At 54.6% G+C, this 20847-nt stretch overlaps 2 protein-coding genes across 18 annotated transcripts in view; one reads left to right on the forward strand and one right to left on the reverse strand.

Annotated features, from left to right (window-relative positions):
* Nucleotides 1-9362, forward strand: part of ABCC10 (ATP binding cassette subfamily C member 10) — a 21021-nt gene extending 11659 nt beyond the window's left edge. For both annotated transcript variants that reach the window (XM_081518817.1, XM_081518819.1), the window contains 14 exons: nt 556-654; nt 1070-1259; nt 1993-2070; nt 2230-2424; nt 2869-3022; nt 3202-3391; nt 5050-5393; nt 5708-5877; nt 6377-6537; nt 6791-7044; nt 7928-8073; nt 8168-8265; nt 8506-8618; nt 8939-9362. In XM_081518817.1, coding sequence (XP_081374943.1) covers nt 556-654; nt 1070-1259; nt 1993-2070; nt 2230-2424; nt 2869-3022; nt 3202-3391; nt 5050-5393; nt 5708-5877; nt 6377-6537; nt 6791-7044; nt 7928-8073; nt 8168-8265; nt 8506-8618; nt 8939-9092 — 2346 coding nt within the window. In that variant the 3' untranslated portion in view covers nt 9093-9362. The remainder of the gene's footprint in view (nt 1-555; nt 655-1069; nt 1260-1992; nt 2071-2229; nt 2425-2868; nt 3023-3201; nt 3392-5049; nt 5394-5707; nt 5878-6376; nt 6538-6790; nt 7045-7927; nt 8074-8167; nt 8266-8505; nt 8619-8938) is intronic.
* DLK2 (delta like non-canonical Notch ligand 2) lies at nt 9290-14922 on the reverse strand. 16 transcript variants are annotated; one of them, XM_081518832.1, is made up of 7 exons: nt 14635-14696; nt 13384-13514; nt 13043-13106; nt 11603-11733; nt 10871-11015; nt 10112-10211; nt 9290-10021 (listed from the first exon to the last, which is right to left on the reverse strand). In XM_081518832.1, the coding sequence occupies exons 2-7, from the start codon at nt 13457-13459 to the stop codon at nt 9476-9478; spliced, it is 1062 nt and encodes a 353-aa protein (XP_081374958.1). In that variant the 5' UTR covers nt 13460-13514; nt 14635-14696; the 3' UTR covers nt 9290-9475. The 16 variants fall into 16 exon arrangements, with proteins under 16 accessions (XP_081374958.1, XP_081374960.1, XP_081374957.1 ...); XM_081518834.1 differs by lacking the exon at nt 14635-14696 and adding an exon at nt 14362-14515 and having other exon boundaries at nt 11621-11733; XM_081518831.1 differs by lacking the exon at nt 14635-14696 and adding an exon at nt 14362-14515.
* Between the last annotated feature and the right edge of the window lie 5925 nt (nt 14923-20847).

The raw sequence follows: 20847 nt of genomic DNA on the forward strand, positions 1-20847 counted from the left end.
GAATTTGCCCATCTTCATCCTTACCTGTGAAAAAGGCAGAGTAGTGAGTGTGACACTGTGGTTAAGAATCTGCATTCGTGTCCTGCCCTTTACTCGCTGTGGAATGACCTTGGACAGCGTATGTACCCTGAGCTTTGGTCTCACCTGTGAAATGAAATAGTATCAACATCATAAGGTTGCTGTGGGGTTGGGTGAGAGGATGCCCGTAAACTGCTCAGCACATAGAAGGTGTTCAACAGGGGGTCCTGTCCATCCAGTGTTTAAGACTCTGTGCTTCCACTGTAGGGGGCACGGGTTCGATCCCTGGTTGGGGAACTGAGATCTCTCATGCCACAAGGGATGGCCAAAATAGAAAAAAAGAAAGTGTCCAACAAATGCTTGTCATTGCTGGAGTTGTGGTTTGCCCCCTCTGACTCCGATACCCCAAATTTAAGATCAGTCTCCTCAAACCCCCTGGCTCTCTCACCCCGCCATTTCTTCCCAATGGAGGGATGGGAAATGGGGCAAAAGGTACTGAGAGCTCGCTGACCAACACTGAGAGGCCTGTCCTGTCAGACCCTGCCTGCTGGGGACCAGACGGAGGTGGGGGAGAAAGGCATGACCCTCAGCGGGGGACAGCGGGCCCGGATTGCCCTGGCTCGTGCCGTCTACCAGGTGAGTTGAAGACAGGGGTGTCCGGAGCCTCAGGACTCAGAAGCTTGGCTGGGGAGGGGGTGGTGTGGGGATATTTCCATCAGCATCTAGTTTCTTCCCTCCCTTCTCCGTGCTGCTAAGGTGTTGGTCCTTTGCCCATCCTGTCCTCCTTTTGCTGATTCAAGGCAGCATTAAAGACCCTTTGGAAAGCATTATGGGGCCTGAGGCACTAGAACCCAGCACAGTTGAGCACTGGCCTCACTTTACTGGAGGCAAGTCCACCCTCTGGTCTCACTTCCTTCTTTATTGCTATAGGGGTAGCCCCCAGAGTTCCCCTCAACCCTCCTGCCTGATGGCCTCAAGATCACGTCCTTGGAGAGGTCTGGGTTCTGGCCAGAGGACCTGGCGCCTATGGTGTCCCCACGCCCCTCCCCAGGAAAAGGAGCTGTATCTCCTCGATGACCCTCTGGCTGCCGTGGATGCAGACGTGGCCACCCACCTGCTGCACAGGTGCATCCTGGGAGCCCTGAGCCACACCACACGGCTGCTGTGCACCCACCGCACGGAGTACCTGGAGCGGGCTGATATGGTTCTGCTGCTGGAGGCCGGGCGCCTCGTCCGGGCCGGTAACGTGGGCCGCCAGGACGGGCGGGAGCCCGACTGAGTGAGGGAGCCACCTGCCAGGGTGTGACAGATGGATCATCAAGGGCAGACTCGGCCACCCACTCCGTGTGTGTCCTGGGCCCCCTCATCCTTCTGTCTGACGGGAGGCCCTCTCCTGCCATCACAGAACTAGTGTGAGGGACGGAGAGCAGGAGGGAAAGGGGCCGTGGATCTGGGACTGGGGGCTTGGGGAAACCTAGAGGCCCAGGATCTCTGAGGGTAGTCTGATGTCCTCAGAGAAGAGAGAGTCAGGTTTAGAACAGTCATTTTATTTAAAAACAGATAAACAGAAACTCTGATGGATTATTATTCAGAGGGACATGACCATCTGCAGGTTCATTAGATAGAAGCAGGAGGAAATGAAGCTCTGGCAGAGTGTTAGGAGTTGCAGGAAGCATGAGGAGAACGCCCAGCGGTAATGAGAGGTGCCCAGTGAGAGGACTGGGTGCTCATAGGTGGCCATAACTCTCCTCCCAGGGATGGACCTTTTCTGTCTCTGCTGATCAGGCTCCAGACACAGAGGGAGGGCCGAACTTGATGGTTCTGCCCAAGGTCTGGGGGTCCAGGGCAGAGGCCTGCTATGGGAGGTCAGGTATGGGTTCCAAAGAGCATGGAAGGTGGACTGGCTGACATGTTTAGAAACACATAGACTGTACCCCGAAGAGTCCCCTCCTAATCTCTCCTGCTGCCTTCCAGGGCCTCCCTCTGAGATCCTGCCATTGGTTCAAGCTACCCCCAAAGCCTGGGCTGAAGATGGACAAGAGTCTGACCCAGGTACGGTCCGGGGATGAGAGGAAAGGGCCTGCTCTTCCCCACCACGCTTGTAGAGACAGGTTTCTAGGAAGCTTGCCTGCCCCTGAAAACACTGAGGTTTTTGGCTATCATCCTACAAGCTGAATCACCCCTACCCCGCCACCTCTCTGATCCTCACAGCCACAGCCCGGTCCATGGAGAACCCAAAGAAGACAAAGGAGGGGCTGGAGGTGGAGGAGAGCGTGTCTGGCCAGTTACGGCAGGAGGAAAGCAAGAAGGAGGGTGCCGTGGCCTTCCACGTGTACCGCGCGTACTGGAGGGCCGTGGGCTGGGGCATGGCTCTCGCCATCCTCTTCTCTCTGCTCCTCATGCAAGGTAGGAGCAATCTCTGCAGGCCTTCCGCAACATCCCTCACCAGCCCTGTTGCCTAGGTCCCTGTCACACCCATCACCTTGTGCTAATCGTGACAAAGCCCAGAGACTCACCAGGCATGGGGAGCAGCTGGGACCAGAGGCACATCCCTAATTCTGAGAATCCCGGTGACTGGCGAGGGGTGGGGAGGGTGGGCTCCATAGCCATCTTCTGACCTGCCCCCAAGGCTGAACTTCCCATTCTGCAGATTCAAGATCACACTGTCCCCAGAGCTGAAGGGTGATGGGCCTGGGAAAGATGCGCTCACTTGGGAGGACACGGGGTGGTGGCAAGGTGGGGTGGGCCGGGGGCCAAGGAGGGTAGAAACCAGAGTTGAGGGCAGAAGAGGGTGTCTGAATGGAACAAGGAAGATGAGTCGGGCAGCTTTCTCTCTCCCATCCCCCCCAGCCACCAGGAACGCAGCGGACTGGTGGCTCTCCCACTGGATCTCTGAGCTGAAGGCAGCCAAGAATAGCTCCCAGGAGGCACCAGGCCCCACCAGGCTGGGCTCTGCGGGGCCGCTGTCCGCCCAGCTGCTCCTGTTCTCCCCCAGGAGCCTCTAGTGAGTGGCCGGGGCACAGGTCTGGGGCTCTCACTGGTTCTCGGGCAGGGAGCGGGTTGGGGGCTGGTTGTTACAGGGCCTGTGTCTTCTGGAAGGTGGGAGAGGTGGCGTGGGGGCGGGGAAGGGAACCCTGAGTGGCCCCACTTTTGGTTACCCACAGCCCCCTCCCCACCACCCAGCACCTCAGTGTTCCCACTGCCCAAAGCTGCCCCCAACGGCTCCTCAGACCTCCGTTTCTACCTCACCGTGTACGCGACCATTGCTGGTGTCAACTCCCTCTGCACCCTTCTCCGGGCCGTGCTCTTCGCAGCGGGCACCCTCCGCGCGGCCGCCACCCTGCATCACCGCCTCCTGGGTCGAGTCCTCATGGTGAGGGGACGGGAGGGTGGAGGTGGCCTGGGGGGCCCTCCCAGTACCTGGGCTCCATCGGGGGGCCCGTCCCATCCCCCAGTCCTCAGGAGAAATCAGCTCCTCTCAGATGGGTGCAGCACTCGACACCTTAAGACCTGGAGAGACTGAGAGCAGAGCAGCTGCTGGGTTCAAACCCACTTACTTAAGCCTATAGCTTTCTCGTCTGTAACGTGAGGAGAAGAGAATCATCCTCAGAGTCATTTCCAGTTGGACTTCAAGCTCAGAGGACCGAGTTAACCACTCCTTAGTTCATGTGAGGTCCCTTTTGCGTTTTATTTATTGATCCACCCCTTTTGATCTGCAAACCTTGTTTCCATTTCCCCTCCTTCCCCTGATAAACAACCTTGTGAGGTATGTTTAGTATGTATCTTTTTGTTTGCCTTTTTACAAAATGGCTATGTTTTGTGCCCAGGTAGTTTTATAAATGACATTCTTTTCTTACAGTTTTTTTTAGAACTCATTTTAGAATCCATGCTGGTTGCTGTCAGTACATGGAAAGTACTTAGCATACTGCCTGGCGTATACTGAGTGCTCAGTTAGCAATTATTATTAATGACGTTGTTATTATTACAAAGCTCTTTTTTGTCTGGTGTCTTATTAGGGCCTCCTTATAACCCTGTGAAGTGAGTACTGTTATCCCCATTTTACAGATGAGGAAACAGGCTCTGAGAGTATATGTGACCTGGGCAAGCTAGTCCTGTGGCCATGAACCCAGGACCATGTGGGTCTTTCCCTTGCCTCTCAGGGAGCAGCTGCCTACTCTCTGCCCATGTCTTCAGGCTGTGAAGGAATTAATTTCATCATAAGCTGACGTTAGGGGTGACTTTCACAAGTCCCTTTGACCTAGTTCCCTGCCTTAAGATAGGACTGTTCTCCCGGTAAAGGCAGAGAGTTGGGAGACAGGGAAGGCGGGGAAAGGAAAAGGAGGTACCTTTTCTTTGAGGCGGTACCTCCCAGTAGTGAGTAGTCTAAATAGCTCCTGAGCCCCTGCTCCATGGCAGGCAGACTCCGCTGAGCCCCTGACCGCTGTCTATGCAGTCAGCCCCAGGATGTGTGGTTCCATTACCATCCCCTTTTTGGAGATGAGGGATGGGGGCCTTGAGGAGAGGAAGCCCCCTTGGCTGGGGTCTCACATCTGGTAAGCAGCAGAGCTGGAATCCAAGGAGCAGTCTGACTCCAGAGCCTGAGCCCTTGACCATGAGACAGTATTGACTTGACCGCTGTCCTCGCCACTCTGTCCAGCCACGGGCAGTCAGGGTGTTCCTCCTGACAATCAAAATCATATTCACAGCCTGAAGTTTCCATCTTCTGGAATGGGATTAGCTCCCTACCCTTGAAAGCAGAGTAGGCACGCGTAGCACAGAGGTAGAAGGGTGGCCAGCCTGGCCTGTCAGGGTCCCCACGAGCCAGAGGGACAGAGAGCCTCTATCTTGCCCACCCTGGGGTATTGTTCTAAGCTCCTCCAGCTCCTCCTCAGTGCCCTGAGCTCTGGGAACACTTTACTGCTTTCCTGTTCTCTACTTTGGGCCTTTCCCCCCAGCCCACCTTCCCCGGGGGCTGTGTCCGTGGCTTTCCTGCCTTGTCCTACCCTGGCCCAACCACACCTCTTCTCCCAGGCGCCGGTGACTTTCTTCGACTCCACGCCCACGGGCCGGGTCCTCAACCGCTTCTCCTCTGACGTGGCCTGTGCGGATGACAGCCTGCCCTTCATCCTCAACATCCTGCTGGCCAACGCGGCAGGCCTGCTGGGCCTCCTGGCCGTGCTGGGCTCCGGCCTGCCCTGGCTGCTGCTGCTGCTACCGCCCCTGAGCGTCATCTACTATCATGTGCAGAGCCACTACAGGGCCTCCTCGCGGGAGCTGCAGCGCCTGGGCAGCCTCACCCTGTCTCCCCTCTACACCCACCTGGCCGACACCTTGGCTGGCCTCCCTGTGCTCCGGGCTGCCGGGGCCACCTACAGGTGTGTGAGTGCCTCTTCCAACCAGAGCCACAGGTGTGAGATGCTGGGATGGTCAGGGGGGATGAAGCAGGGGGCGGGGGTGGATCTCAGGTCTCCTGAGAAGAGAAAGGTGGGTGATGGCATTAGGGGAAAGAGGAAGGAAATGGGAAAAACAGGTTTGTGAGGCCAAGAAGACCCCGCTGTGAACGAGTATACTGGCTCCTCCGTACCTCTGAGGTGAGGCCTGTGGGTGTGCCGGTCAACGCCAAGGAGGGGGTGTTCTGCAGGGAGGAAGTCTGGGCGGGTCAGTGCAGCCACAGCATGGCCTCCCCCAGGTTTGAGGAGGAGAACCAGAGACTCCTGGAGCTCAACCAGAGGTGCCAGTTTGCTGCCAGTGCCACAATGCAGTGGCTGGACATCCGGCTACAGCTCATGGGGGCCGCGGTGGTCAGCGCCATCGCGGGCATCGCCCTGGTGCAGCACCAGCAGGGCCTCGCCAACCCAGGTGCCACCCCGGACCCTTCAGTCTCACCTCAGAAGCCTGTTATTCCTCATCCCCCCCACCCAGGACCTCTCCCTTTACTGCCAAGCACTTTCACCTCTTGACCAGGGTTCCCTGTGAGGATATGTTGTCATTCTTATCACCCCCATTTCAGAGTTGAGGATGCTGAGTCTTGAGTCCCTCGCCGGGTAGTGGTGGATCTGGGGCTAAACAGGTCTTCTGATCACCACCTCTGCCTGCTCACCCCCATCCTCAGCACCTAGTACCCTACCTCGGCCCACCTGCCTTCTGCCTGTCCCCCTCCGTAGCCTCTCCAGGCCCATCCACTCCCCTGTATCCAGCCTCCTGTGGGCCTGGCCTGGCTCCTGCATCTTCTTGCTTCAGTGCTGGCTTCCTTTAAATGCCCATGGTCCACAACTTAGGGTTCGCCCATTCTGCCCACCCCCTCCCTACATGCATCCCAGTGTCCAAGCCTCCCCTAGCCCTCTGTCCCCTCCCCCAGGACTGGTGGGCCTATCGCTGTCCTATGCCCTGTCCTTGACGGGCCTGCTCTCAGGGCTGGTAAGCAGCTTCACGCAGACAGAAGCCATGCTGGTGAGCGTCGAGCGGCTGGAGGAGTACTCCTGTGACCTGCCCCAGGAGCCCCAGAGCCAGCGGCCGCAGGTAGCCCCAGCCTGGGTGCTGACACCCTGAAGAACCCCTCCAGTTCCTCTCCTTGCGCCCCTCACCATTTTTCCTCCACTCCTGTAGTGTCCCTTGTGATCTCCCCATTCTATGTGCCTGTCCCCCATCCCTCCTAACTCTCCCCACGTAACCTCTCGCACCATCCGTCCCTCCCTTCCACTTTCCAACCCGTCCCTCCCCCCTCCCCCCATCTCACCCGTCTCCCTGCCTCTCCACGCACGGACCCCACCAGCTGGGCATCGGCTGGCTGAGCCAAGGGAGTGTGGAGTTCCAGGATGTGGTGCTGGTGTACCGGCCAGGGCTTCCCAATGCCCTGGATGGGGTGACCTTCCGCGTGCAGCCTGGAGAGAAGCTGGGCATCGTGGGCCGCACAGGCTCCGGCAAGTCTTCCCTGTTGTTGGTGCTCTTCCGGCTGCTGGAGCCCAGTTCTGGGCGAGTGCTGCTGGATGGTGTGGACACCAGCCAGCTGGAGCTGGCTGAGCTCAGGTATGGGGGAGTGAGAAGAGGGGACACGGCCACTGGCATGGAGAGGAAGGCCCAGCCAGGAAGGCTTTATATAAACACACAGCAGCCAGGGTGGATCAGGGGGTGAGACAGAGCGTGGGACAAGCAGGCTAGAATAGTAAGCTCCCTGCGCTCAGGCCTGGATTCAAAGCTGCGGTCATAAGGCTTTCACCTTCCCAGCTTCATCTTGGACTTCCCAGCATACAATGGCTTCCACTCTAGACCACTGGTCACTGTCTCCTGAATCAGAGCCTCCCAGGTGCTGTGCCCTGGAGCTTGGGACACCTGGCCACCTGGGCCAGTAGCCCCTGGCCACAAGTGGCCTCATCTGGAGCCAAAGATCCCCCTAACCACGTTACTCTGTTATCATTTTCTCTTAGTTCCATGACATGGGAAAAAGTAGGGGGAAGCACTGTCCTAAAGCCATTACTGACCCCAGGCCCTGGCCCTGGCCTTCCTGCCTTCTCTTCTAACCTGTGACAGCCTCCCCTTATAGCTTGACCAGAGAGCTCCTCAGGACCCAATTTCAGGCCTGCTTCCCACCTGGAAGCATCCCCTACCCAGTCACACTCTCTGGCCATTCCTTGCCATCCACTGCTGTCCCATGACACTGATGTCAGTGCCACACAGTTTGGCTTATGCTTGTCCTGTTTTTGCTCCTCAGGCCTTTGGTTTCCTTGGTGTTCCTCGTAGCACCAGCACAATTCTAGGTTCATGGCTGACCAAGCAGGGAGCAGGATGGGGGTTGTGTTCAAGTCTTACCCCACGCTCTCCTAAAGGGCTGGACCTATAACTGAGACCTGTGCTGGGAGCAGAAGTGGTCACATCTCCAGCCTCAACCTCCTGTCTCCTCCTCACCTTCCAGATCCCAGCTGGCAATCATCCCCCAGGAGCCCTTTTTGTTCAGCGGGACTGTGCGGGAAAACCTGGACCCCTGGGGCCTGTATGAGGACGGGACCCTATGGCAGGCCCTGGAGCAGTGCCACCTGAGTGAGGTGATCGAGTCTATGGGTGAGTGTCCTGTCCTGCGTGGTGGCGGGAGGAGCGAGCAGAGAGGGGCTGGAGGATGCTCGGAACCCCGGGGTGAAGACGCTGTGCTTCTCAGGTGGTCTGGATGGTGAGCTGGGCGAGGGGGGCCGGCGCTTATCTCTGGGGCAGAGGCAGCTGCTGTGTCTGGCCAGGGCTCTCCTCACAGATGCCAAGGTAAGACAAGAGGGAGGGCCATTCGAGAGGGCCAGGAAGAAGGCAGGGGACGGGTGAGGGCTGAGGAAGTAGACTGGGGAGAGGTCTCAAGGGACCAAGTTCATTTTCCTTTTAGAGCTGGAGGTGGGGAGCTGGGGGCTGGCCTGGGCCAAACCAGGAGGTGGGGGCTGGAGGCTTAGGTAGCAGCCAAGGCTAACCCTCTTCTCCCCCCTCCTCCCTAACCCTCCCCACACGCTCTAGATCTTGTGCATTGACGAGGCCACAGCAAGCGTGGACCAGAAGACAGACCAGCTGCTCCAGCAAACCATCACCAAACGATTTGCCAAGAAGACAGTGCTGACCATCGCCCACAGGTGTGTAGGCATCCAGAGTGAGAATCTAAATCAGGGGTGTCATGGACCCAGAGCCTCGCTTCCTTTCAGGGACCCCGGGAGTCAGGGCTCTGGAAATTCCACCCCCTGTGAATCTCAGCTCCTCATTCTCTAGGCTCCCACCAGTCCCCTTATATCACTCGGTCTCAGGGAACGTGCAGCCCCTCCCCTAGCACAGAGCCCGGGGGCTGAAGTCTGTGGGGCAGGCGGGTACTATCCAGCGGGGAAGAGGAGGGAAAGGAGGTCAGCCTTCTCTAGGGTGCGGGCCTCCATCCCCGCGCTGAGCACCCCCTCCCATGCAGGCTCAACACGATCCTGAACTCCGACCGGGTGCTGGTGCTGCACGCGGGGAGGGTGGCAGAGCTGGGCTCCCCTGCCGCCCTGCGCAGCCAGCCCCACTCGCTGTTCCAGCAGCTGCTGCAGAGCAGCCCGCAGGGGGCGCGCTCCTCCCCGTGAGGGCCCGGGCCCCCCCACTGCCGAAAGTTTCCACTCCTCTGTGTCTCTACCTCTCCCTCACCTCCACAGAGGGGAAAGGGTGCCCTGGGCTCCTCTTCACAAGGCAGAGTCCCATGGCTTCCCCAGAGGCAGGCCTCTGCTCTGGCCCTCTGGCATCTGGGACTCTAGGCGGACTTTTTCTGGCAAAGGAGCCCACGTGCATGTCCATAGTTTTATTTGATAAAATTCCCATTTTACATTCTGTGTATTAAAAAAATAATATTTGTGGTATGAGGCTGAGGTCCCTCAGTGTGTGTACCCCAGCTGAGGGGTGGCGAGAAAGGACCACTCCAGTCCAAGTGCCCTAGGAGGTGAAGGAGGGGCCCACAAAGCCCCCACCTCCATCACAGAGCGGTGGTCTTCCCAGGCTCAGGGGGCAGGTCAGGCGGCAGAGGGAACCCTGCTGGCAGCATGCTAACCTGACATTCCTGGTCCTGGCGTGCTGGGGCATAGTGTGGGGCAGGGTAGCAGCAGGGTCCAGGGGGGCAGAAACCCCGGCGCCAGGCCCTCAGGGTCAGCAACACCGTGGACAGGACCAGGACGGCAGTGATGGCCCCAAATACCACCACGGCCACCAGGCTGGGCTCGCCCAGCCCGGCCTCTTGCCGCCGCACCACCTCCTTCACGGAGATGCGCAGCAGGCCGGCGCCCGCGCTGTGAGGGATGGGCCCCGTGGCAGGTACCAGCACAGCCAAGGTGGGCCCTGGGGGGGTGTCCGCTGTGGTGGCAGGACCCGGGACGGGTAAGACTAGCTCACAGGTCTTGCCACCGTAGCCGCTGGGGCAGAGACAGTCAAAGTCGTGGACCCGGTCCCGACAGCGGGCCCCTCTCTGGCAGGGGCGGCTGGCACAGTCGTCCAGATTGATGGTGCAGAAGCGCCCAGCGAAGCCCTTGGGGCAGAGGCAGGAGAAGCGGTTGATGCCATCCAGGCATGTGGCGCCGTTAGCACAAGGCCGCATCAGACAGTCGTCCACATTTACCTCGCAGCGGGCACCCACGAAGCCTGCCAGGCAGCGGCAGGTGAAGTTGAGGGCAAAGCCCTGGTTGTCCTGGCACTGCCCGCCATTCCGGCACGGGGAGCTGGTGGGGGAGGTGGGGAGGGTGTTTTATCAACTGCCACCTGCAGGGTAGACCAGGTCGACATCTAGATCCCTGCTACTACCAGCCCTCGCTAGCTCTGTCCCCTTGAGCCACTCTCTCTGAGCATCAAATGCCTCCTTTAAAAATGGGATCAGAGCAGTACCCGGCTTCCCAGGTTGTGAGGGTTAAATGAGATAATCAAGGTCAAGCAGGTAACAGAGGGCCTGGCCCAGAGACAAGGCCAAGGCAAGTGTACTGTTCGCGTCTCAGACTCAGACCTGAGGCAGGAATGAGGACAGACTGTCTCCTCATTCACCATGAGGCCTAGGCTGCCGCATGGGACAACTTCAGGGGCTGCACACCAGCTTTCCTGGGAGGATGAGGGGGGTCCTAGGCCCATAGCCTCCCTAACCAGGGAAGTCACACAGTGATGTGTTATACCTCCAGCCCCTGTCAATTTTTGTCGTTGGAAAAATGGTTCAGATGGTATCAAAAAAGCTGAGAAGCCCTTGGGATACTCCAGCAGACTGGGGTTTTATCCTTGAGCGTCCCCATGTGGGACTTTAGACCCTCAGCCCTAACACTGCCCCCCCTCCCCCCTCCACAGTCCTCTCTCCTCCGTCGCCAGATTCTCACCTAACCGGGGGGCCAGAACTCACCCTGCCTGCTCACAGGGTCCGGCCTTGCGCTCACAATCACGCCCGTGGAATCCTGGTGGGCACACACAGTGGTACTCACCGCCCCCGTCATACACACACTGGCCTCCGTTCCGGCAGGGGGACTGCATGGTACAGATGTGTTCATCTGCAGAGGAGACCGGGAGGGCTCTGGGACAGCCCCTCGCGCGTGGCACCCAGACCTGCCCAGGCCCCACCCAGAGCTCTGTGGGGGTGGCTCATACTACAGTCCCAACCTGGGCGGGAAACAACACTGAATTTGGAGTCAGCCTAGCCCTAGCCCTGTCAGTCTGCCTTTGGGTAAATTGTATCTCATTTGTGGATCTCAGTTTCCTCATCTGCGATATGAGGACAGTTTCCCGCAGGTGTCTTTCTTACCATAGAGGGTTGTGTTGAGGACTATTTCAGATAACAGGTAGGTATAAAGTCTACAACTATAAAATACTACGGCCTTCCCTTGTGGCTCAGCTGGTAAAGAATCCGCCTGCAATTGTGGGAGACCTGGGTTCGATCCCTGGGTTGGGAAGATCCCCTGGAGATGGGAAAGGCTACCCACTCCAGTATTCTGACCTGGAGAATTCCATGGACTGTATATAAAATACTACATATTTGAGGATTTGAGCCAGACACAATTGGATAAATAAATAAGGATGGATGTTTCTCCCAAGACACATGGGGCCCCCAGTGCAACAGCTACCCTCTCTACTCCCCTACCTTTGTCACAGAACTTGCCTGCCCAGCCATTGTGACAGATGCACTGCCAGGGCTGGTGGCAGGTACCGTGCTGGCAGCCGGGCATCCTCACACAGCGCTCACAGTGCAGCCCCTCCCAGCCTGGGTCACACCTGAGCGGGGGAAGCACAGGGTCAGGGCTCTGGGTAGAAGGAGGTGAAGACAGGGAGGAGGCAAGCTCAGAGCTTCCAGGAAACAGGAGACAAACATGACAGCCCCTAAGGGAAAGCAGGCCTATCCCGATGGATATAGAGCTGCACAGGGTCACCAGATACATATATCAGGCCACCAGGCACCAGCATTGGAGTTCTGGTTCTGCGCTCTGTCTAACCTTTCCAAGTCTCAGTTTTCTCATCTGTAACCTGGGGTGACACCTGGCAGGGATGTGTTGAGGAAGAAATTAAGATGAGGGACTTCCCTTGTGGTCCAGTGGTTAAGATTCCACCTGCCAATGAAGGGGACAAAGGTTCAATCCCTGGCCCAGGACGATCCCACATGATGAGGAGCAACTAAGTGCATATGCCGCAAACTGAGCCCGCGCATCCTAGAGCCCGTGCTCCCCAGCAAGAGAAGACACCTCAAAGAGAAGCCTGAGGACCGCAATGAAGAGTAGCCCCCACTTGAGGCAACTAGAGAAAGTCCATGTGCAGCGTGAAGGCCCAGCACAGCCAACAACAACAAAAAATAAAATAATTTTAAAAAATAAAAGACATTACAATGATGTCTGTTAAATGCCCCAGCACCATTTCTGGCATATCTGAGGTGCTTAGAAACATTTATGAAAGAAGAGTGACCTTGAAAAGTCATCAGGACTATCTTCCCACCCTGACTCCAGAGCAAGGCCTGCTTCAGAGAGTCCCCAACACCCCCAGCCCCTCCAGCAGCTTGCCCTGTCAGCTCATGTTTTTACGTCCAGACACACTTTCCTCCTGCTGCAGAATTTACCCGACCCCTACCCCGTGTCAGTTACTTAAATTCATCAAAGAAAGACCCCCTTGAACAAGTGCATCTCCCCAGCAACCCTGGCAAAGCCTTTCTTTTCCAGGCTAAACCAATTCTCCTGTCTTATCTTTATCTCCTCCCCCTTGCTTCATGGCTCCCACTCTCCACACTCCCTTAAGCTTCAGGTCTTTCTCCTGGTATCTCCACGAGGAAGATTTTAGAGTTCCTGGATCAGTCTTGAGAGAGTAAAGTGGGGAGCCGTAGTTAAAAGAAGCAAAGGAGAGGCAAGGCAAAGGGGGAAGGGGAAGGGACGGGCATGGTGCTGGGCTGCCCATCTGCCCTGTGTGCCACGGACTTGAGGGGATGGGGAGGGCCCTAGACGTTCTGGGTCAAGCCTGGGGCTTGACTCGGTTGTGGGTATGGAGGCCTGGGAAATGCGGAGCAAAGGGTTTGGGAGCACCGTGCTCCATGGAGAGGTACCTGCAGGAGCCGTCAGGCGCGCAGCAGCCGTGAGCCAGGTCACAGTGGGAGCTGCAGTCATCGCCTGCAAGAGATTGATGTGTAGGAGTGAGCGCGGGGTCAGGGTTCGGCTGCCTGAGATGCCGGGCCAGGGAAAGGACGCAGGGTCCCGGTAACTGGAGGGGCCCAGCTCTAGGGCAAGGTAGAACAGAGACTAATCGCATTCCAAAGGGAAGTCCTGGGTGTCGCCAAGCCCGCGGTCGGACCGGCTTGCAGTGCCATCTCTGGCCGGCAGAGGGCAACGTGCGAGAGAAGGACGGCCGGACAGGGCCGCGACCACAGCCCCCCGGGGGAGCGCTCACCTCGGGCAGGCTTTACGGGTGCCCCCAGGATGCACAACAGGCACACGAGATGTAGGCAGCCGCAGCCGCTGGGCATGGTCAGCGGCGGCCCCGGGACGGACAGACGGATGGATCGCCGGACGTGCGGACACCTGTGGGATGGCATGGGCTGAGAGGCGGCCGGACGTGGCGATAGCGGCAAGGATCCCGGTTCGGTTCCGAGTGACAGGAGCCCAGGGGGAGAGGGGCGTCCAGACGGGGGAAAAAAGAAGGGGAAGTGGTGCAGCGGGAGGGCGGGGGCGAGGAAGGTGTGAGCAGGCGAGGGGATTGGAGACAGAAACGCGGAGCCGGCTACGTGGGAAGGAGGTGAAGGATGGGCAGCGCGAGCGAGGTCCGGACGCGGGAAGCGCCGGGGCTGGGAACGCAATCGGGACGGAGGGGCGCTGAGATACCGCCGAGAGGCGACACGGGGACCCAGCAGCGCGCAGTCTCTGCCCCCGCCACTGACTCCCCACGTCCCCCTCCTGTCTCCGCCGCGCTGGGCTCGGCCGCGGCGCGGGGCCTCGGATACCCAGCTCGCCCCCAGCCCGGCTCGTCCCGCGGTCCTCACCTCGGGCTGGGAGGCTGCGCGCCTCGGGGCGCAGAGCGAGGCGGGATCCGACGGACTCCGCCGAAGGGCCGGACCGGGGCGCGGGGCCGCCCCTAGCGGGTCGCGGGACCGGGCGCCCAGGCGGCTGCCATGCGAGCCGAGCGCTGGGGAATCTGGGCCTCGAGGCGACCCCGAGCGGCTGCGGCGGCTCCTCGCACGCGCTCAGGCCGCCTGCCAGGGGCGGCGTGTGCCGGCGGAGCCCGCCTCCCCCCTCCGCTCCCAGGCTGCCGCCGCCGGCCCGCCCCCAACCCGCCCGCGCCCGGCGCCCCCACCCCCAGCGGTGACCCCTTCCTCTGGGCCTCGCACTCCCCGGGGCCCCAGCCCTCGGCAGTCACCCGACCTCTCCGAACCTCGCCCTCTCCGCTGAAAGGAGGAAATTACTGGAGGCTAAATGGGAGCCGACTGTAAAGGGTCGGCCAAGTGTGCGCAGCCGTTATTCTCCATCTCGCATCTCCGCCTTCGCGACCAGAGCAGCTCACCCCGCGCCCCACCTCTGCTCTCTCCAGTCCGCCGCCCATCACGCCTCTCAGATAAATCTTGCGCACGCTCAGGGCACACTTGACGCTCCCGGCCCTCCTCCTGTCACCAGCCCACGCCTCCTCCATTTGTAAATCCTACATCACCTGCTTAATCTGTCTGCTACTCTCCTCTTCCCCGCCGTCCGCTTCTTTCTCCCCTCGTGGCCATCAACAGCCTTCCAAGGTCGATCCCTGCCTAGGTATGAGCGTGGCCCACTCACCCACCCCTCCACCCCTCCTCCCGCCAGGTCTGTCTTTCCTATCTCTTTGCTTTCCGCTACCACTACTGGGAAGGTTCCGTGCACTGGGAACGCCACCGACTCTGTAAATGTGCAACCCAAGTTCCCTCCTCTGTACCCCGGATCACCTCCATTCTTGACCGCAGGCTGATCGTCGACTGCCCAAACCCAGAGCTAGACTGAGTGTTCTGTAGAAGGAGTGAGGAAGCTCTGTGACTCCAGGCTAACGGCTCAGAGACCTCTGTCCCAGGAAAGGACAGGAAACCGTTTCTCGTTTGCCCAAGGCAAGAGGGCAGAGATCAGGACCACCTGTCCCCATCTCTAGTCCTTCAAATCAAGATTTGATTTCACCATCCGTAAATTCGTGGTAAGAAGTAGTCTCTAGCCCGTGCAGAGTAGCTTTCTACAGACAACCCCCACAGGTCGGAGCCCCTGAACTAATTTTTCTTGCATTCTTCATTGAACGTAGCCACACCCACCCCATCTGCCTAGCCATCTTTCCCGAAACTCTGATCACCTCTTTCCTCCAGAGCTTTCTAAATTTGAGTTGAACAATGCCATAGCTCTGACCATATGTTTTACTTTTTTTTTTTTTTTTACTGAAAAATTGCAAACAACCTATACTGTCCAAAATGATTGTAAACAGATTATGGTATACCAACACACTATGTGACTATTGAAAGTCACCTTTGAGAAGTCTAAAGATTTTTTTTTAAGCTAAGAATAGATTAGGTGGAGGGAAAAAAGTAAGAAACAGAATGTGTCTCAATGTTGGCAGTGATTTTTTTCCCCAGATGATGGAATTACAGGTAATTTTTTCTTATTGATGCTTTTCAACATTTCTCTTTTTCCCACAATGAGCATGTTCAGCTTTCTCTTATTGTAAAAGAAATTCAGTAACGTTAAAGAACTTTTAGAATAAAGCAAAAATTTGGGAAATTCCCTGGCAGTCCAGTGGTTAGGACTCGGCACTTTCATTGTCCTGTCCCCAGTTCAATCCCTGGTTGAGGAACTAAGATTCCACAAGCTTCTCTGTGCATCCAAAAAATAAATGAATAAAATAAAAATTTAAAAATCACCCATGATCCTATCTGCTTCATAAAACCACTGTTGTTGTTTGACTCCTTTTCCTATCCAGCTGTTTTTACCCAGAACCTATAACATTATATCCTGTTTTTTTTTCACTCCACCATATGTTGATAGTTTTCAAAAGCGTACACTATTGATACAATGTATAAAAACACAACTAATGAGGACCTACTGTATAGTACAGGTAACTACTCAGTGCTCTCTGGTGACCTAAATGGAAAGGAAATCCAAAAAAGAGGGAATATATGTATATGTATAGCTGATTCACTTTGCTGTACAGTAGAAACAAACACAACATTTTAAGGCAACTATACTCCAATAAAAATTTTTAAAATAAATTAATTAAAAGCATAATTTTTATGGCTGCATGATAGCCCATTAAATAGATACACCCTAATTTATTTAACCTGGGATTCCCAGGTGGCACAGTGGTAAAGAATCTGCCTGCCAATGCAGGAGGCACAAGAGACACAGGTTCAATCCCTTGGTCAGGAAGATCCCCTGGAGTAGGAAATGGCAACCTGCTCCAGTATTCTTGCCTGGAAAATTCCATGGACAGAGGAGCTTGGTGGGCTACAGTCCCATGAGGTCACAAAGAGTCAGACTCAACTGAGTGACTGAGCACACACAATTTATTTAACCTAGCTTTCATTACTAGGTACTGAGGTTGTATTTACTTTTCACCATTATAAATTCATTCAACAAATATTTACTGAGCACCTATCTGCTACTAGAGAATCCCATGGACAGAGGAGCCTGGCGGGCTACAGTCCATAAGGTCGCAAAGAGTCGGACACAACTGAACGACTTAGCACACAGCACTCATGCAGCTTGTGTGTGCTACTACTCCATGCCAGACACCATCCTAGACACTGAGCTACAGCTCCAGGATAAATAGTAGTGCTACAAATTTTCATATAGTTTTTTTCCATCTTTTAGATTCCTTCCCTAAGATGGAGTCTGAATTGATGAGTTGAATTGATGAGTGACTGAGTCAAAGAATTTGTGAAAAATAAATAGTTGCTTTCCATGAATGAAATTCACTGGCAATCACTGATGAAACAATAAAGATACTTGAAGCTTTGGAAGTTGATGGCATCAGATTGTATCACTTACTACATGTTTTGAAGATTTTAGCACCTGGCATGTCACTCTCTTCACCCTTCCTTCTGCCAAATTCTTGGTGATTTTTTTAAAGATTTTCTTTTATGTGGATCATATTTAAAGTCTTTATTGAATTTGTTATAATACTGCTTCTGTTTTATGTTTTGGTTTTTGGCCTTGAGGCATGTGGGATCTTGGGTCCCTAACCAGGGATCGAGCCTGTACTCCCTGCACTGGAAGACGAAGTCTTAACCACTGGACCACTAGGGAAGTCCCTCTTGGTGATTCTTGATTCAGTACCACATAGACAAATTTTCCAATAAGTGTGATAGTCTGTTTGCAAAGATGGCCACTCCACTTCCTCCTGTCCCACATGACCTTCAGCAATGATTTTGCTCCTCCTCCCAGCAAAAGGTGGAAGCCTATTTCTCAGCCTCTTGAATCTGGACTGGTCTTAGGACTTGTTTTGACTAATAGAATATGGTGGAAGTGACATTGTATGAGTCCCCCGAGTCTGGGTCCCAAAAACAGTTGCAGCTTCTGTTTGCTCCCTTAGAAAACTTCCAACATCTTGTAAAGAAGTTCAGGCTGGCATGCTGGAAGACAAGAAGCCCCATGAAGGAGACCTGAGATGCCCTGGTCAATATCTACAATATAGGAGGTCCTGTTAACTGCCTCAGTCAAGCTTCCAGATGACTCTAGCTCACGAATGAGCCCTGGCAAGACTAATAAGAACTGCTCAGCAGAGTCCAGCCATATTACCAGATAAACAGTGGATGAGCAGTTAAATGGTGGGTGTTTTAAGTCACTCTGTTTTGGGATGTTGTTACTATAGCAATGCTGTTGTTCAGTCGCTCAGTCATGTCCAATTCTTTGTGACCCCCATGGACTGCAGCATGCCAGGCTTCCCTGTCTTTCACCATTTCCCAGAGCTTGCTCAAACTCATGTCCATTGAGTCAGTGATGCCATCCAACCATCTCATCCTCTGTCGTCCCCTTCTCCTCCTGCCTTCAATCTTTCCCAGCATCAGGGTCTTTTCTAATGAGTCGACTCTTCACAACAGGTGGCCAAACTGATAAAACCAGCTTTCCATTTCCTTGGTTTCTTCCTCTCCACCAATGAGAAGGATGTTCCCACCCAAACCTTGTTACTACCGATTGTTTCACACAGTCCATAATTTTAAGTATTACACTTTCCTATAACCAGATCCTCTCTTTTCAGCCCATAGTACCTGGACTCAAACAGGTACTTTTGATACTTAGGTTGTGTCTACTTTTTTTGTCATTATAAATGCATTCAACAGGAATTTCCCTAGTGGTCCAATGGTTAAGAATCCACCTGCCAATGCAGGGAACATGGGTTCAGTCCCTGGTCTAGGAAGATTCCACATGCCCGAAGGGGAACTAAGCCCATGTGCCACAACTACTGAAGACTTCGTGCTCTAGAGCCTGTGCTCTGCAACAAGAGAAGCCACTGCCATGAGAAGTTTGAGCACCACAATGAAGAGTACCCCCACTCGCTGCAACTAGAGAAAGCCCACTCACAGCAACAAAGACCCAGTGCAGCCCCAAATAAATAAATTAATATTTAAAAAATACATGCATTCAACAAATATTGAATTTGGATCTACAGGGATCACTCATAAGGGCTACATTACAACTTTAGTGGGCCCTAGACACTTTGCCTGCGTGGGCCTCTTCCTCCATGAAAGAATATTAAACATTATATTTTATGATTGCCTTGGTATCAAGATACCTGGGTGTTCATTGGAAGGTCTGATGTTGAAGCTGAAACTCCAATACTTTGGCCACCTCATGCGAAGGGTTGACTCATTGGAAAAGACCCTAATGCTGGGTAGGATTGGGGGCGGGAGGAGAAGGGGATGACAGAGAATGAGATGGTTGGATGGCATCACCGACTCGATGGACATGGGTTTGGTTAGACTCCGGGAGTTGGTGATGGACAGAGAGGCCTGGCGTGCTGCAATTCATGGGGTCGCAGAGAGTCGGACACGACTGAGCGACTGAACTGAACTGAACTGGTATCAAGATATATTTAATCCAGGCTGGATTCATTATTATATATTCATTTTTATTATATCCACTTTTTTCTTCTGATTTTACAGAAGAAAAATTAAATTAAAATATTTTGTGGGCCCCTAAAAGTATTGTAGGCCTTTGGCACTGTACCTCCTGTGGATAAGCTGGCCCTGTCTCATCCATTTATCTCACCTTCTTTTCAGCAGCCCCTACCCCCATCACATCCACCCTTTCCTCTTTACCCAGCTTTGACTCCATGATCTATCATGATAATCAGCGCCTTGTGTATACCAACTCCCTGGCCCCTCTCTCCCATCATATTCATCTGGTAAAATCCCACCATGGTACGTTCCACGGCCAACACCCAAGCAGCTGAATGTGGCTGGAAATAACACATATCAAGGCTGTCTGGTGTCATTTAATTTCATATCCTCAAGCACTCTTTGTGCTGAACACTCGTGCTTCTGCTTTTCCCCAGTGCTGTGCACTCTCAGCCTCCTCGACGGTTATTTTTACTTTCTCCTTTCTCCTCCAACCGCCAACCCCTTGGTTCCTCCTCCCCCTGCTGGTGGTCTCGCTTCCAACTTCACAAAGAAAATAGAAGCAGCCTGAAGAGAATTTCCATTTGCTTCCTCCGCCTACCTGCATCTGTCTCCATACACTCGCATCTGTTACCATTGATGCGATGCCAGTTCTCTTACACAGGTGAACCCCTCCCTCCACCTGAGCACTAGTTCCCATCCCTTCTTACCTGTGTCCCTCAGGGGCCCCAGCAATTCTCCTCACCCCTTATGCATCATCAGTCTGCCCTCTGTGAGATCATTTTCATCATGCTGTCTCCCATCTTAAAATAAATGTTGTTGTTCAGTGACCAAGTCATGTCCTACTCTTTTCGACCCCATGGACTGCAGCACTCCAGGCTTCCCTGTCCCTCACCATCTCCTGAAGTTTGGCCAAGTTCACGTCCCTTGAATCGGTGATGCCATCCAGCCACCTCATGCTCTGTCTCCCTCTTTTCCTTCTGTTTTCTATCTTTCCCAGCATCAGGGTCTTTTTCAAAGAGTCAGCAACCTCCCTCCATTTCATATTCTCTTCCAGCTATGTTTTTTGGCTCCTCTTTACTAAAAATTCTTCAAAAACATTTGTCAACACCTGCAGTCTTCACCTCATCTCCTTCATTTTCTCTTGGACCCACTCTTGCCCCACCACTCCACCAGAATTCCCCTTGTCAAGGTTACCGATTCTCTCGCCATTGCCAAACCCAACAGTTGTTACTCAGTCCTCATCTCGGTGGCTCTGTGAGCTGCATTGGACATGGTGGTTCCCCAGGCCTCTAAGGTCGATCTCACGAGCTTTTCTACCTACCGCAATGGCTGCCCCTCCTCAATCTCCTTTGCTTCATCTTTCTAATTTCTTCCACAGCCCCAGGGCTCCATCCTCCGACCTCTTCTCTTTTCCAGCTGCACCCACTCCTTTCATGATCTCATCCAGCCTAATGACTTTAAATACTAGCTGTAAGCTAATGACTCCCAAGTTTATATTTCCAACTTAAGATGTATCCTTGAAATCCAGACTCATGTATCCAGCTGCCTACTCGATCAACATCTCCAGCTGGGATTCTCCAATAGGCGACTCAGAGTTAGCATGTCCAAAGATGGAGTCCTGATTTCAGCCCCAGATGTCTTCCTATGTCAGTCTCACCTGTATCAGTGAATGGCCAAGTGTTTTAGGCTAAAATCCTTGGCATCATACTTAACTCTTCTCTTTCTCTCACATCCCATGTCCTGCAAATCCTGTTGACTCTGCCTTCAACCGAGAATTTGTTCACTTTCCACAATCTGACCTC

Source organism: Giraffa tippelskirchi, chromosome 8, assembly GCF_054371585.1.
Source record: "Giraffa tippelskirchi isolate mGirTip1 chromosome 8, T2T-mGirTip1v1.2.pri, whole genome shotgun sequence".
NCBI classification, from domain to species: Eukaryota; Metazoa; Chordata; class Mammalia; order Artiodactyla; family Giraffidae; genus Giraffa; species Giraffa tippelskirchi.

Bases quoted from the DNA above. Each gene is read 5' to 3' on its own strand.
- DLK2 (XM_081518820.1), bottom strand. From the start codon at position 13,528: ATGCCATCCCACAGGTGTCCGCACGTCCGGCGATCCATCCGTCTGTCC. The intron at 11,734-13,042 runs GTACCTCTCCAT...TCCCCCGCTCAG, and splicing joins GCGCCTGACGGCTCCTGCAG to GTGTGACCCAGGCTGGGAGG. The intron at 11,016-11,602 runs GTAGGGGAGTAG...TCTCCTCTGCAG, and splicing joins AGGCAAGTTCTGTGACAAAG to ATGAACACATCTGTACCATG.